Genomic DNA, 17987 nt, shown 5'->3' with positions numbered 1-17987 from the left:
CATGAAACAAATACAACACATTTAAGATCAAAAATGGTTTTAATTCCCAAGATACAAATTGTGAATTCTGTAAACCATTGCATAATGTTGCAGTACAATTGAACAAGTTAATGATACTCTGCAAGCAAAAGATTCAATACCTCCTACTTAATTGAGTAAAATGCCAAATCCAGCCTTTCTTTGATGCCATAAAGAGGATGAACTTTAACACAGGGGAACTCCCATTGATAATTTCTATGGGGTAGTTGAATACTAATTCAATATACAATGTCCTATTTGTCCATACTTTATTGTAACAAAGGGACATGTTTCTCATTCGTAATACAAATGTCTACTTCCATCGACATCAGCGCAAATACATCTACGAACTACAGTTCACAATTTAAGAACCTTTTATCCTACAGTCCACCAAAACCCTGAGAAAATAAAATGTATTCCCCCCCTCCCCTTAATCATTACACTGATAAATACAGAGACCGGAAAACGGCATGTGTTTAAGTCTTACATTTATTTCATTGTATAGCAATTCACAAAACTAGATGCTACATCATAGCTAACGGATGAACTGCTCTCCATATTATTCCAGTGACCTATTAAATATCTAATTTAGAACGGTACATTCAATATTTCAGGGTTTCTATTTTAAATGAACATTTTGAAATTAACTATTGGGAACAATTAAATGTTTTTACAAAAATTCTATGCTGCAATATGCATTTTTCTCTCCATACTAAATTGGAACAGCATCATACATTTATGTATGTGCAAGATTGCATAAAATCTTCAGGTTCCATGATCACAATATTTAATAAAACAAAGAAACAAACACTTTACAAGAATGCAAAATAGATTATGCTAATCCACTGCAGAGCATTGTTACATCTCAATTACATTTAATTTACAAAACAGAGTCGTACTTGGTGCTTTTCTTTAACAGTAATTGTCTGTTTTTTCTTGTGCCAATAAAGTTGAGTCCAGTATTTATTGGTGGTAGGTATTGTGGCATGTTATGAAGAGTGATATGGCAAATACAGACTGAGATGAAGAAGCAGTATTCATCATTCTAAGGTTGCCCTAAGCCTCCCTCACGAAACATGCAGTCTGGTTCAAAACGGCCCTTCTCTGATCACTTACGAATGCTAGCTCTTCACATAGAATTAATCACTTTTCTGAGCGACAAAGCAAATTTTACCACTCAAGTGATATCGAAAAAGCTAATCATCTGAGTGGTATCCACCACAGATTTTAATTGGGGAGAGTATGGTACATACAATTATCTAAAGGCACTAGAATTTGGATTATTTTTCCGTTTTACTGTAATATAACAATTTACCCTCAATGAAGTCACCCCTCATTAAGAGCAATACTCTTTAAATGCCAGTTAAAATGTAACATAAGGCACCGATTTATAAAAAAAAAAAAAATTGGTCCATAGTAAAAAGAACATTAGTTTAATATGGCCATAACATTGAATGATTTAGAGCCATATTTATAAAATATGAGCTTAAGTTTTATTCAGTGTAAAAGGGAGATGTATACTTAGTATGCCACATTGAAGAAGGGTTAAGGACCAAGAACAAATTAGTGATAAGACTTGCTCCTTAAACTTACTCACGTCTGTATCTGCCATTGATGCTGGTTTAAATAAATCAAGTTGTCATTTCACCCGTCAATGACTCACTCATATCTAACCAATAAACAAATGATACACTATCGCCATCTTTCCAATGACTGCAGTAAATTGTGAATTAAAATGAAGAAAACACCAGTCAAGTGAAAATGAAAGAAAGCACATTACAGTCAAAGTGTACTCTATACTCCTGACAGCATACAAGTAGTTCACAACCATCAATATTTAAAACTGATTAAGAGATTTTAGCTGTAAAGTGAACAACATACTTCAAAATAGTACTCATCACAGGAAGTTGGTGGCACCTTAATTGGGGAGGACGGGCTCGTGGTATTGGCTGGAGCGGAATGGTATCAAATACCATTTGCACCGTTCCAGACATTATTATGAGCCGTCCTCCCCTCAGCAGCCTCCACTGGTACTCGTCTATATGGCCACTTAAGAATATTAACACGTCACTAACTTGTAGACAACTAGAATTGTGTATGCTGCTAACCACAGTCATTTGTTTTACAAAAAGAGGATGCCATTAGTTTCTGTAAATACACACCAATCTACATAAGGTGTTAGGTTTGGTTTGTTTCAAATCAGGTTTTTAACGATTTGCTTAGAATACTGAAATGAAGTTATAAAAATAAAAAAGGAAACAATAGCAATAAAGATCTTTGGTAAAACTACAAATGGGCTTCAAGTCCATTGCTATTGTCAGCAAAAGCAGTTGGCATAGTTCTCTGTCATTGAACCATTGAAGAGAATGTTATTCTAATTATACATTTCAATACATATTTTAAATGTAACTACAAGAACAAACTACAACACCACTTTGGTTCATTTGAGTCAAGTCCACATTAACTTAGTTGGCATCACAGGAAAAATAACCTGTGGTATATTATAAATTGGGGTGAGCATTTACTGTAGCTTTATTAGGATTCTCCAACAACGAATTTAAGAATTGAGACATTCTACAGCAGTACATTGATTGGCCTGTAACAATGTTTTCGAAGATTCACAAAAGTACCCGAACGTGTGACTGACTAAAAAAATAATTCACACAATTTAATCAAACGAGTCTTTGTTTAAGTGGTACTTTACTTGAACTATAACATTATAGAAGTTAAACTTGGTATACCAAATGTTAGACTCCATGACATAGGTCTCTGAATGTTAGGTAACAATTGTTATGATACCATTTTGATATATATTAAGTAAAACGTGTTACTGCTTAACGGGTGACAATTTAGGCTTCTGATGTCTGAAATCTGAACTGTGTATGCACAATAACATTCAAGAATGTAAATGCATTACAACTACATGTATACTTCTTTCTCTCAGCAGCGGCAAAGCTTGCAAAAGTGGAGTGATCGACTCTACAGTATGCTAGACTCACAATACAAATATATCTGGCAGTGATCTAGATTTGTAGCTGGTTAACGTATGACGCGTATAAGACATGCAATAAAATTGTTTCGCCTGCCATTTTAACATGATGGAACACAATACCTTTTATTTTAGGATAAACACACGTTTTGTTTTTCTGAGTTTCTGAATTACCATCCATGTAAATGTAAACAATTTTATTTCTCAATTTGTATAACTAAGTTACAAATCGTGTACCTGGGAATATGGTTTTCTACTGAACATACTAATTGCTGTAAATATTAAAAGGACCAAGATATAGAGTGAGGGAAAATACATTTTGAACACAGTAGAAGGTCATGTCAATTAGATTAACCTAGCTAAGCACATTACACTGTCGTATTTCAAAACACAACTTACAGGTTCAACACCATTGATGCATCTTACAAACACCAGTCTAAAATGTATAGCAGAGCCTGTTTTTATCTTGTTTACAAACAAGACCAGAGTTGTTTCCTTGCTTGCATACTCCCAACCACTAAATCAAAGATTTAAATCAAAGCACCATTGCCTGTTTAGACAAGGAAAATATATTGTAAGCGTGAAGTCAGGACACAGGCACTGACAAGATTTATATCTTCATACAACTATAATCTGAGGAAATAATTTGACATAGGATTGGACAATACACTATGGCATATACATATGATGCAGAAATGTGTGCAGAAGCTTTGACTACCTGTGTCTGCTTTTACAACAATCCTCTAAGCATCGATGCTCATGGTTATCATTTAAGGCAAGGCACTTGAGACTAAAATAGAGGCCAAGTATCAGATATGTTCTAGACATGTTTGAGAGCTAGTAGGAATCCGATCAAATTCACTGTGTCAGACTTATGTACATCAAGACATGCTCCTCTAACAACTACATAATGAACAATTCAGTAAATCATTAAAAGACAATTGATTTCCTAACTGCTTTAGCATAAATGTGCCTTACTGACATTACAGCTGCTGGTTATGCCTAAAATGCATTCAAATGTGTGTACTTATTTGATGGAAATGTGTAAATTAAAGAATGAAAAGTAGAAACTATAGTTTAGCACTTTTCTATGAAAACTAACAAGATATATAGAACTATACCATGATTTAACAATAGGAAACATGAAATATTCTAGTATGTTTCACAGTACACACAAAAGCTCGATACATTAGCATATTAAGAAAAATAATATGTAAATCTAAGAAACAAAAACAGCTCAAAGCTAATTTCTAAAATACCCTTTAACAAATTCCCAGGTCAACAAAGTGCTTTAAGAGAAATCAATCTTCACAAAGATGGTTGCAATACTAATAATAATAATAATAATAATGTTTGACTGATGTGTTTCCGTGATAAAGTCAAATTAGGCCTACTTGAACTATGGATGCCCAAACTTTTTGGAAAATGTAAGTGATCCATTACAATACAAAGTAACATACTACATTTAACACCATTTATGTAGTTCAAATTAAACTATTCATTGAATTACTATATGAATACTGAAACACAAAATGCTATTTAGAAAATGTAAGCATACTATATGTATTAGTAGTTCTTCAAAGGGCAAATTCCTTAAGTAGTACCTTGAATAATTGTACATCACCACTTCAATATTTTTGTCTTACAGTATGGACATTCTGATTTACTAGGTGCACAGTTCTTACAAAGTACATAATGTTGGCAAGGCTGCAGGACTATGCAACGATCATGCGTTTGGCAAACTATACATTTCTTTGACTGAAGCTGATATATTACCTGTGTTGGGAAGAGAAGAGGTTGTATCAGAAACTACTCGCAACAAAATAACAATACAATGATTCCAAGCAAGATCTTAAAAGAAATATGCTTCACTAGGCTAAATAGTCTGCCATAATGTATATCCTGATCACTATAAATAAGAATGTGTTTAGTATCTGGCCTTTCTTACCCCGTCTATAAGGTCTAGGTCAGTGCGCAGCTGGCTCTGGATGGAGTGGAGCTTTGGTAGAGGGAGCTGGTCCAGGTCTCCATAGCTTCTAAGCAGGGGTGTGCCAGGGGAGCGACACAGCACGTCAAAGTCCCCCTGGAGCTCCTTCAGCTTGCGCTCCGTGTCCTCTCGCTTCTGCTCTGCCAGCTGCCGCTCCACCTCGGCCGACTTTGCTTGTTCTTTTGCATCATGGGAATCTTTCTGCCAGGCCTCGCATGCCTGGAACAGACAGACATGTCAAATATATAAATTAGTTTAACATGGGTCAGGATGTATTGCTTACTGAGGCAGTGCCTTTAGTTCATGTCATAGTTCTTGCATGGGACTAGTGACTGACCTGCTTGACCTGGTGCCACGCGTCTTCCCATTGCTTGATCTTCCTATTTGCCTCATCCAGCTCCCTGAAGAGCCGGTTCAGGTCAGCGCTGCTGCTCACAGTGGTGGAGCCCAGGCTGCTGAACACTGGTGATGGGCTGGGAGAGAAGTTGCCACTCACAAAGTCCCATATGCTGCTAGCTCCCCCATTCAAACCTACAAGGTAGGATCAGGACAATTGTTTCATGTCAAAGCACAACAACAAAAAAAACGATAGTGATGTATTTATGAATGGTTGATGATGCCACAAAGGTAAACGAATAATGCTTACTCTTGCATGTTTGTCAAGATTGCTAGTACATATTCTATTGTTAACTTACCCAGAGAGTTCTGAGAGGAGGTAGGTGTTCCCAGAAGGCCATGCTCAGGTTTGGTTAGCAGGCCCTGAGGCTGAGTCTGCTGTGGAGCCATTCCTGACAACAGGCACTGAGAGAGGGAGCTCAGAGGGGATGCAGAGAGCGAGGAGTTGGAATTCAATGAAGAAGACCGTGCAAGGGAGCCAGGAATGTTAACCGGAGCGGATCCTCCCAGCATCCTTTGACCTAGAGGGCAACAGGAAGTGAAAATCAATTTCGCAATTTAAAAATGCAGAACAGACTGTTAAGTTAATTGTGTTCAATGTTTCAAACCAGGTTTGCTTACTTAAACCAAGACTGTTGTTTTCTTGCTCCTCAAACTCTTTATCAAGAGAAGCAACATTGATGTCACAAAAATTCAGGTCAAGAGCAGAACCTGAAAGAAAAGGCAAGTCTTTTTTTTATTTTTCTAGAACAATAAGTATTCCTTGTATGAAGAGGCACATTCACCCCTCAAACAAGTTTGTACAATAAGTACACTTACCTATAACTGACTCCACAGTATTGCTCCCAGGATAGAATGGGGTTGCTTTTGCATTCATTGTTGATAAGGTGGTGGGTGAGGAACTATCTGATCCAATACTGGAGGCCAGGCTAGATTCTATACTGGAGGTTATGCTGGATGCCAGAGGGTTCATCCCAGAGAATACACTATTGTGTGTCTGTAAAAGAGGCGTACATAGTAAGGCATTGTTTCATTAATAGTGTCAATTTGAGCAATAGTTAGCTTTACTACATTGGTGCTTGGTTAAGAAGTAAGACAAGCCACAGATACCGTGCCTGGACATATGCTTTAGATGGGAGACCATGAATAGGCTGTTTTTAAATCAAGTCGATTGGACGGATCCCAATGACTGAAATTATAACAGCAAAACCCTTTTGCCTCTACATGAATACCTTTAAATATAAATTGTTCTACATATCACTAGCAGTGTTTCCCCTATGATATTTTTCAGCAGAGGCGGCAAAATTGCAGTTTTAAATCTAAGTTCCTGCAATTCTACACATTTTGCCATGGCTTATGCTATCAGGGACTCAAACATTAACATATCAATGGGGGTCCCATGCCATTTTTGGAATTTTAGATTCTCCCTGACTGTATAGTTTTTTGGTGATTGGTAGTTCTCAAAGATGAATTTGTTTAAAATATATATATATATATAGCGCCATTATCTTTTCTACATACTTTATATCTGGTTTTAGTCATTTCAGTTTGCACTTAAAATTATTCTCTATAAAATCATGTTTTTTGGACCGGTGGTAAATTAATATTAGGGGGAACTAGCTTATAGGAATACAAAGGCAGTGGCAAACGCTTTAGTTATTCACCTGCTTGTCTTGGTCCATCATCTTTTGATCACTATGTCCCTTATAGTTCTTTATCTGAAAACAGACAGCACATTCACATGACCCAACACTTAAACCCAGCAATTGGCTGGGTCTTCGAAAGCCAACATGTTTCTTAAAAGTGAAGAAAATTCAGTTAATAAATCAGTCATCTGCAGCCCTATCAAAAGAGAGAAATTGCCTAATGTTATCACCACAATCCATTAAGACAGTCTAAGACTAAATAAGCAGACATTTATTTTATAACTAATAGATAACATGAACACAAGTTCCATATCCAAACAAAATGTCTAATCTACGTTCATAAAAATGTTAAGCACAACACTGAATTTGACCTGGAACGGGTAAACTATTATTTATTTTGCCTTGGTTGTTAATTTCAGTATTCACCAAGTCATCACACATTTAAAGAAAATGACATAACATAAAAAAAGTGACTGACAAATATTTTAATATGGAAATAAATCAAAATTCTGAATCAAAAGAATGGAAACTATGACCGACGTGTTTATAGCAGTGGGTCAGGCCCTACACTAAGCTGAGTACAGGGGTCTTCCCGTAAGGACGGGGAAAGAGAGAGAGCAGTCTTATTGTAGTACCTGATCCTCGCGTTCAAAGCCCGGCGCTTTGGGATAGTTAGACGTCAGAGATGACACACTTGACGTGGTGGACTCTGAACATAAGCTACCATTAGTTAAGCATTTGGACCTGCCGATGGGTCCGATTGGGGACAATGAACTGTTGCTTCCTGAGCTTGGCGTTACAGTCGGACTATTAGAATATGAAACCTGAGGGAGAGAAGTACACATGGACTTAATAGGGTTTTAGAGCCAGCCAAACAAGCCCAGCTTTCCTAACGAGGCCAGATGATAACTGAAGATGTTTAGATGGAATATTGGCTTCAGAGAGAGAAAATGACACTGAATTGTTAAGGTTTGGTTTCTGTTGAATCCTATATTAATTTGAATTACACTGTGTTTCTTGGTGCACTAGTACTACCAGAAACAAAATGATGTTACAAACTAGTTAAATAGAAGGCAAGAACAGAAAATTACAAGAATATACAACACAAAGGTGTGACATAAGGAAAGTTAACAGTTGAAATATCTATTCAGGGTCTAATCTATAGACAGCATGTTTTTCATACAAACAGATGCCTTTGTAAAAGACAGTGGAGAGAAGCATAGAGGGAGTAGTAATCAGATCACATACATTCCCCACTTGGCCGTTGTTGATGCTGCTGATGGAGTGTGCACTGCTACCCCACTCGCTGACCGGACAATCTGAATACTGCTGAGAGCCCAGCTTGGCCTGGGAACCCGACTGCATCGCTGTTAGCAACGAGTTCATGGTCTCTTCCGTGGAGGGAATTCCTGAAAAAGTACACAATCACAGACAGAAGGTTTTATCTTTGAAAGGTTGCCAACAAGCAAGACAGCGGTGACTTATTTTGAGGCGCTTCACTTACTTTCTACATGCGCAAACGCACAGAACGGCCCTCTAGGACAATAACCAGTTTGCCTCATGTCATTGCATTTGGTGGATTTGTAGATCTGAAGTGAGAAAGACAGGTTCTCTGCTCATAACTGTGTGGCATTTTCCCAAATTAAGGTTTGACAGATTCCCCATTGCAAGAGACAATGTGCTAAGCGTTTATAAAGTCTCCAATGTCCCACTTACCTCTGGGTGGAACTGCTGTTCAGTGCGTGAGTGACAGTATTGACAGCTGTCTCCGCTGTCACACTTCGATGGCTCTCCCCACTCATCCCCATGTTTCACATTGGGACACGGAGTTGACCTGACACATCATTTAAAAAGGGTTAACTACATATTACAGAAATATTACACAGCTGTCAAAAGGCATACTCTGTCGTTTGACAGTCCTAATCGCCTACCTGTATTTGAACTTGCGTGGATTTCGTCTTCTGTCTCTACTATTGTGGTAGTGAGGGCAGGCATAGCCCTGTCTGCATAGTCGTGGAGGCTTGGTGCACTGCTCTGTTTTGTAGTTCGCTAAAACAAAATTGGTGTCTGGAAGGAAAGCACACAATGAGTTTGTTGTATGCACACAAAATGATTATTGTGGATAGTCAGATTAATATAATCGTTTGACTTCAAACTTTTACATGCTTTTCAAGAACGAGTCCCCTAATAATCCTGTTTACATGGCCATCTGAAATCAGGCTACCTGACGGGACTTTGATGAATGCATAAAAAAGATATAATAATACGCTAATGAAAATAAACCACAGCGACCATGTTATTTTTGCGAAAACATTTGGAATCTTAGACAAAGTTCGTATGTGAAAACTATTTCTAATATGCATACTTCAGTTTTTCCAAACTCACTTCACTCGCACAAGAGGAAGCTCATGCACACCTCTGAACTCTGATGCCCTAATAATGAGAAAGATTGTCCTGAAAACCAGATGTTTTAATCGGCGTATGCTTACAACCATTATGATCTTACACCAATTAAGATAAGCAGAGTAAGGTGTTAATATGACTAATGCCATACTCTGCCTTCTGCCATAATCAGTTTTATATTGATTTATTAATGTGCATATAAACCCACTCATTGTAAGACATTCTGGTATTGACCAAATGCCAAAATATAACACAACAGGTCAAGGAAATCCAATCAATAGAAAAATGATGGCACTGGGTAACACCGACACCAGAATCAATGTGTCTGCTGCTCACCCTGCCACCGGGGGTCCTCTGTAAGAGTCTTCTCTATCATGGCTTGGCTGGCCAGTACACCAGGCTGTAGATCAGGGATACCTTCTCCAGATCCCAACTGGCCATTCTGGAGGGCTTCCTGTGCCTGGATCTCTCTGTGCACATGAAGAAGATCAGTGAGAGAGCTACTACACAAAACAAAGAAAAAGAGGAAGAGACAAAATGTAGAATATTCAGGCAATGCCTTGCTCTTACAGACTTGTTCTGCTCAGTTGCTAGGCAACGCTGATACCACATTTAATTGTTGTTTTTGTTGAATTATTTCAAGCTCCCATTCCTTAATGTGACGTCATTCATCGAACGTTCGACAGGGTATTGCTATTTTCTAGTGACAGGAATTTAAAATGTGAACACATGGTTCATAGTAAAGGGGCAAATGTATGTTATTGTTAAACTTAAGTCCATTGCTTGCATTACAGATATGGGCCTAGTTTTTGTATCCATCTCTGAGATATGTGGGGTTATTACTTCAAATATACCACTGAATCTTTCATCCCATTAAAGAAAACACCATCATTTAACACTTTCATTGTTTGCACAGTATTGGTACTCAACAAAACCAACATCAACCCTGGCAATAAGTACACTATGACTGATGTCTATGAAGAGAAAATTGTGCTTTCATCTGCTCTTAGCCCCAGCCAGTTCGAGAGGCATCAGGGAGACTAATTGAGCTAAGAAAATAGATTAACACGCTTCATTCTCCCACTTCCATGTATGGGCATGTACTGGAGTGGATACAGACTCACTTCTGCAGAGACAGCTAGGCCTAACATGTCGAATCAAAGTAACACTAACAATGGTAGAGAAGGGGTTGACAGCCAGCTTCAAAAATATGGTCTACGGGTAAATTTTAGAATTTCATTAAAACTATGATTTACGAATGGAATCAGTTAGTACATTTTGTTAGTGCATGGTCAGGCCTTGCAATATTTATCATTGTGTACTCAGCTAACTGGCTTAACAAGCCTATTCACATGTTCGTGAAGGTATGACACCTTGAGAACAGAGTGATTACTAAAGGCATGATAGGTCACCTGATATCGTAGACCGGGGGGCGGAGATCATGTGGGCCATGGGCAAAGGCGCAGTGTAGGCCGTTCTTCACGCAGTGCCCGCGGGCATCAGTTTCATGGATACAGGTACCAGTCTTGTAATAGCGAAGATGGTACTTCCGCTCTGTGTCACCAGTGGTCCGGTGCAAGTAAGGACAGCTAGACAGGAAAGGAAACGATGATTAGACAAATGCAGACTTCCTCATTAAAATGATCAGGATTTGATGTGACAGAGATACAATCTGCATAAAATTAGTCTATCCTATGTTTCTAGAATTCTATGCTGTGCTTATCCTAAGAAGTCAGTCCACAGATTTTAATTGAAAGGAAACAGACCGAGGCTAAAGGAATGAGTTACATCTGTCTTCCTCCCTGTATTAGTGGCAACCGTTCATCTTGATGCTTAATATGCACATCAGACCAACAAAAATGTAGCCAATGCCCACAGTGGGAGTCAGAGGAATGCAACGCCTTTTATAGATACAGCGCTCTCACAGGCTTTGATGTATGGTGAGGAATTTAACAGAAATAATAGCAACATCGCTATTAATGTGCTCAAATTCACATTGAAAATGCTAGATAACCAATCAATTTCTCAAATACAGCAAAAGCTTCTGACTCAGCAACAGTAACCATGGCAACGGATGTGATGTCACGAGAAGAGAGCAGCTCTGGTAGAATGAGGAATAGAGAGTGCAAGTGCTCGCTCTCAGGCAGAGTTCAAAAATTGTATAGAACTTTCAATATGACAGCTGGTTGAATTGAGGAACATTGTTTACTTACTGTAGTGAAATTCCAAACACACTGATATAGTAAACTGGAACTCAACCTCAATGATTAACCAACCCCTCTATAAAAAAGTATTCAGTATGCTACATATTTGCCACAAATACTATTAACATCGCATCTAGTCGCTACCTCTACATATCACTAAACTGTGGATCTGACCAAAGCACTTTAACCAGACATGTGCCATTGAGGATTGTCATTGAACTAGTGAGTGAGACGTTTCAAGTTACTCAATTTCTTTATGGTGCTCTGACACAAATAAGCCCAAATTATAGGAGTGGTTTGAATATCATGTTTCAGAGCTGTTCTTCTTAGTGTTGAACAGCATCTTTCTCAAGATATAATCTAGAACATCTATCCTGTCTTATTAAATAGGCTAGGTTATTAACTGTATAGCCAGCTTCCTTTCAGTGAACCTTTAATTATGTTAATTTTGTAGGGAGACTTGTAAAAATCCCCAACCAACACATACAATATTAACATTCCCATATTTTTACTTTAACTGATAGCGCTGCCAGTAAGTATACTAACAAGTACGTCTGTTCCAGTAGGCCAAGTATGGGCATTTTGTAGTATTACTCAGGACCGGTTAGTAGTCCTGGGAAATGCCTGGGACTTCACAATACTTAGGTGCCAATACGATATGCATTGCGATTGGCTCCCTATTGAAAGACACAATAGCTTGTTTTCTATGAAGGAAAAATACTGGCGTTTTGGTCAGGTATCCTCAACTAGAGCAGAAATAATATTATGATATTGTGAATACGATATATAGTCAAATAATATCCTGATATGTAAGTTCCCCCTTCACTACAGGGTAGCATTCTGTTTTTTTACAATAACCCTGTGACTTTGTTACACCTGGGAACTGAATAGTGTAGCTTTTATTTTAGGTAGATGCAGATGAACTGCTAATGTATGAATGTATTCATCCTTCCTTTGGTGTCTATCCACACCACCACAAGCCTTCTCATATGTAACCTCAAGTGACAACTGTATCCGCACAACGTGACTTGCTATATTATATTTTAGGCTACATCTATTTCCATTATCATGGTTGTGTCTTTACAAATGTGTAGGCTCATTTAGGCCTATTCTTTGTTATTTTCATTTTCAGTAGATTGATGTCACACCAGTAGTGAAAACTACAGTTCTAAGAATGAGCTGAAGTGGCATACCCCAAACATTCAAAATATGTTCCTCTGATTTTGTTACAAAAGTGAAAATAGCTGATGCTTTGAGGGTTGGGCCTAAAAATGCTCCAGTAGCCATTAAACAATAGAGCAAGAATATATAAAAGACTTACATACTCCATTTCTACCCCTCAGTACATCTCTATTAATTATCACAAAAGAGTAGTTATGCGCAAGCTGAGCAGATAATTGAATTAGGAAATCCCTCTTCTACTTAGGTTTCAATGAACATGATGATACAGAACAAGTGGTAAAAACCAGACACGTCCATGTATAACTACTTGTGACAACATTAAGGATACAAATACAAAGCAGGAACTCGTTCAAAGCGACCTCATTTTCAACGGACCCAGGAACAATAAACATTGGTTGCTCGACCAATGGGAGAGGGCTATGTGCAAAGGCGGTTCAATCACGAGCAAGAAAACAGGGGGTGTGTTCATCGTTTCCTTGTAAGCTGGAGGAAGAAGCTCAACCCCACTCTGCAGCTCAAAACAGACGTGTCCAGCGAGAATTACAAAAAAACATCCATGAAATGACAATGAATGTGGTTAAATCATCCAGTTGGTTCCGCATTATTGAGAACGGCTGTCGTCCCACTCCGGGGCCATACGAGGCCATGCGGATCGACATTAGCTCGAACAATAGACAAGTCAACAACACCATGTGCAAGCTAGGTCATCACCAAGCTCGTGGTGCGAGCTGAATTCTGTGCAATAAGGATATTTCACTTCAGGAATTCGCATGAATCTGACTTCCTACTGAAACAATGCAACATCCATAAAATATTAGCAACACCATTATAAGTGTGCTCACTAAATTGGCAACCTGCACACATTGAGTGAATTCTCAACCGGAATGAACAACAGCCACAAAACAATATTGATAAGCATGATACGGTATCAACAATCTAACCAGAACATAATAATTCACGGGAAAAATTAAGCTTCACACTTACTCTTCTCCATCTGGGCAAATGCCCGTAGTCTCGTCATATTTTGTGCAATAAACGTCAGGGCTGTAGTTAAAAGTTCCATCTCTTCTTCTAATCGGTCGTCTTCGCCTCTGGTTGAGGAAATGCCAATGAAAACATGTAAAGGGTCTATGTTGTGTGCACTTGTGCTGCAGGAAGAGAGGGCACTGTTCGGTCCTAAACTCCTTCAAATATCTGCAAAATGGAAAGACAAAGGCAGTGTTAATGACAGACACCACCAGACATCGTGTAAAAAAAAAGTATTGAGTCCAAAGCTCAGGGGAAATATCGCATTAACTTTGATAGAAATGTTACAGCTTCGCTATTTGAAATTTAAAGTAAACACTATCTATGCTAAAGGTAAGGAGATACACGTTTACACCATCTACAACTAATATTTGATTGACACTAGCTAGCTATGTAGCTGAATTTTACAATCAATCGAACTGCTAGAACTACTTGGTAGTGATAGCTAGTAGCTATCTACTTTGACCATTCACATACAATCCACGCAAGATGTTCGGCGTTGCACTCTATCAAACAACCAGAACGTACGTCAAAACACATGCGTATACAGGCAGCAAATAAGGCCGAGGTGGAAAGAGGAAAAGGATACCACTGCTGGCTGGCAAACCATTCAACTTCGCTAACGTTACCCAGTCCACGCTAGCACGCTGACTGGCTAGCTAACGTTAACCACCAACCAAGTTCCTGCGAATTCCGCTTTTTAATGTTACGCCTATTTTTTATGTGGAACATTTTCATGGTCACACAATACAATTATACACATGTATTTGTTAAAATTCAGTTACTGTATCAATTTGAATATGTAGCTAGCAAGTTAGCGCCAGGCTAACTGCGTGCATTGGGAAGAATTTACAAAAGGAAAAGCACCATGTTTTACTGCACTACGAGTGAAGGAATATCAAGCAGTCCAACTATAAAACAATATTCTGTACATAAAAGCAGCACGGTATTTTAACGAATATGTCTTTGTCCATTTAACGTTTGCTTTACTTACGTATAGTGGGTTGGTTTCTCGGTTTGAGGAGAAGCGTTCGCCGCCGTTTTCGAAACCGACGGCATTTTCAGTCAAAACAATGAAACGCGCCTGCGCGAACTGTCCCGTTTCGTTCCATTTGCGTACGAAGAGAGATTTTTCTTTATTCTGTAAATGTGTCTACCACGATCCGTGCGTATATTCAACATAACTCACAAATAAAACTTTGATGTGTGCATATATTAAAATAAAACTATAGTCCGGAAATATGTAAATCATATATTTCACAAATTAAACCATAATCCGTGAATATGTATAAATATTTCACAGATATTCACCATAAATCAAAAATAAATATGATTTGTAAATATATTCAATACAGTTTACAAATAAAACTACAATTTGAACAAATGTAGAAATATTTGCATGCAAATATTCAGAAATCCCTAACATTTACAACTTTGGAAAGTGTATTTGCCCATTCAAAAAGTGCTTGTGGATCTGTAATAAGAGCAATAGTACAAAGTTACATAACAAGCAAAGCGCACTGTACACATCCTCGAATCACATCAAAAATATGCTGAGCAAAATCATCAGCATCACCATGTTATGATGACCAAGGACAATGATACCAGTTCCTGTTTAGACAGACAGACTTGCCTGCCTCCCTCTCCCTGTATTCAAACGGCAATGGCATTAGGGGTAAAGGAGTGTTTGTACAGGTTGGTCTTGACAGCTGATTAAAATAATCAATTTGATCAATTGACCTGAATAAGCTGTGTATTCGTGCTAGGACAAAAAACAAAAAAAAAGTCCACCCCTTTGGGTCCCCAGGACTGTTTTTTGGGAAACTCTGCAGTGGGTCCTTGGGTGAGTCAGCTGTCAGATCAAGCAACTAAGGAAGGGCCTGAAATAAATGGGAGATTGACTAGTGGGGAGTTGCAGTAGGGTCCAAAAGCAGCCGGCTCAAGCGTTATTGTCAGGTTAATCATTTTTACAACTTTGCCTTTTATTGAACAGGCAACATTGCCCAGCCCCTTAACTCATTGATGCAACACAACACAGAGATGTATTGAACTGACAGTACTCGGACACAGAATGCATGTATTGACTAGAAAACAACATATTAATACATTTATCTAAGCATGCACAACAAATTACTTGGCTAGCTAGCAAGCCTACACGGAGCAGAAAACAGTAGCTGAATTTCTAACATTTCTAATCAGATAATGTTACAATTTCTTAATACCTCCACACCAGTCGGGAAAGAGTGATTTGTCCTGCCAAAGCATCAATTGCCCTGTTAAGTCCCTGAAAGACAACAGATTGGAAAATAGGATTTGCAACATTTCAATTTAGCTTGTTAGCCAGATCACAACTCAGATTTTTTTTTATTGAATTGTTCTTCAAAAATGACACATTCCTGAATTAACAATTAACTATTAAGCTGTGTTGTAAACTAATTAAGTAAAAATAATTTAAAGTACTACTTAAGTAGTGTTTTGGGGTATCTGTACTCGATAAGTTTTACTTCACTACATTCCTAAAGAAAATAATGTACTTTTTACTCCATACATTTTCCCTGCCACCCAAAAGTACTCGATACATTTTGAATGCTTAGCAGCACAGAACAATGGTCCAATTCACACACTTATCAAGAGAACATCCCTGGTCATATCTACTGCCTCTGATCTGATGGGCTCACTAAAAACACAAATGCTTAATTTGTAAATTAGTGTTGGAGTATACCTCTGGCGTATACAATAAAATGGTGCCGTTTATTGATAAAGGAATTTGAAATGATTTATACTTTTACTTTTGATACATAAGTATATTTTAGCAATTACATTTACTTTTGAATCTTAAGTATATGGACTAGTAACCGGAAGGTTGCAAGTTCAAATCCCCGAGCTGACAAGGTACAAATCTGTGGTTCTGCCCCTGAGCAGGCAGTTAACGCACTGTTCCTATGACGTCATTGAAAATAAGAATTTGTTCTTAACTGACTTGCCTAGTTAAATAAAGGTAAAATTAAAATAAAAAAATATATATTTAAAACCGAATACTTTTACTCAAGTAGTATTTTACTGGGTGACTTTTACTTGACTCATTTCTATTAAGGTATCTTTACTTTAAATTAAGTATGACAATTGGGTACTTTTTCAACCACTGCTAGTAAATTTAATTTAGGTGGTTTGTCTAAACAGGTGACGAGATCGCCTACTAGCTACCGGTACACACACTCGGTATTGCATGCACCAATGGTCAAATGTAATATTCATACGAAAGTCATTTGTTGAACATTTTAACATAATTTGTTGAATAAATAAACGTTGTACTCACATTTTATGAAGCTGTTCTTTCTTCTAGCTAAGGACAAGAAGTACACAGTCGTGATGTAATTTCGTCACGTGACATAAAGATTATCCCAATGAATGGAGATAGCCGACTCTCATCTGAAACTACATTTGTGGATTACAATACATGGACAGATGGGGGTAAAAATCAAAGAATTCTGTAAACACAGAATACAGATCCACAGGCACTTTTTAAACGTGCAAATGCACATTCCACAGTTTTAAATGTCAGGGATTTCTGAACATTTGCTCACAAATCCTTCTATATTTGTTCAAATTGTAGTTTTATGTGTGAGCTATTTTAAATATATTTACAGATCATATATTTATTTTTATAACTGTGTGATTTGAGCCCTGAATGCTGATTGGCTGACAGACGTGGTATATCAGACTGTATACCACGGGTATGACAAAACATTTATTTGTATTGCTCTTTACGTTGGTAACCAGTTTTTAATAGCAATAAGGCACCTCAGGGGTTTGTGGTATATGGTCAATATCCGCAATGTATCTTGCATAAGAACAGCCCTTAGCCATGGTATATTGGTCAATATTTGTGAAATATTTTTTTTACATATTTACAGGTCATGGTTTATTTGAGAGTTACACCATAAAACTTTCCCCTGTAAATCTACAGCATTATACTGCCACCAGAGTTGCAAGCTTAATACTGTAATTTTGTTTACAGCAGAGATGCTGTAATATATTTTACAGTACTATTTTCCTTATTGTAAAACATATTACAGCATCCCTGCTGTAAATTTAGAGGGATGCTGTAATGTTTTACAGTAAGGAAAATAGTACTG

General features: G+C 37.8%; 1 protein-coding gene across 4 annotated transcripts; it reads right to left on the bottom strand.

Annotated features, from left to right (window-relative positions):
• Positions 1 to 20: 20 nt before the first annotated feature.
• On the bottom strand, positions 21 to 17301 carry LOC110486335 (putative E3 ubiquitin-protein ligase UNKL). 4 transcript variants are annotated; one of them, XM_090196418.1, is made up of 17 exons: positions 17168 to 17301; positions 16074 to 16135; positions 13810 to 14019; positions 10852 to 11028; positions 9776 to 9909; positions 8968 to 9103; positions 8753 to 8870; positions 8541 to 8625; positions 8285 to 8445; positions 7672 to 7860; positions 7055 to 7108; positions 6210 to 6387; positions 6012 to 6101; positions 5690 to 5911; positions 5332 to 5525; positions 4956 to 5213; positions 21 to 4783 (listed from the first exon to the last, which is right to left on the bottom strand). In XM_090196418.1, exons 5-17 carry the CDS (start codon positions 9813 to 9815, stop codon positions 4628 to 4630), a joined length of 1881 nt encoding a protein of 626 aa, XP_090052544.1. In that variant the 5' UTR covers positions 9816 to 9909; positions 10852 to 11028; positions 13810 to 14019; positions 16074 to 16135; positions 17168 to 17301; the 3' UTR covers positions 21 to 4627. The 4 variants fall into 4 exon arrangements, with proteins under 4 accessions (XP_090052544.1, XP_090052545.1, XP_021413526.1 ...); XM_090196419.1 differs by lacking the exon at positions 7672 to 7860 and having other exon boundaries at positions 17168 to 17232; XM_021557851.3 differs by lacking the exons at positions 16074 to 16135; positions 17168 to 17301 and adding an exon at positions 14846 to 15390.
• Positions 17302 to 17987: the final 686 nt, after the last annotated feature.

The sequence above is a fragment of the Oncorhynchus mykiss genome, chromosome 13, assembly GCF_057628025.1.
Source record: "Oncorhynchus mykiss isolate SJ-2025 chromosome 13, ASM5762802v1, whole genome shotgun sequence".
Classification (NCBI taxonomy): Eukaryota; Metazoa; Chordata; class Actinopteri; order Salmoniformes; family Salmonidae; genus Oncorhynchus; species Oncorhynchus mykiss.
This window is presented reverse-complemented; position numbering and strand designations above follow the sequence as displayed.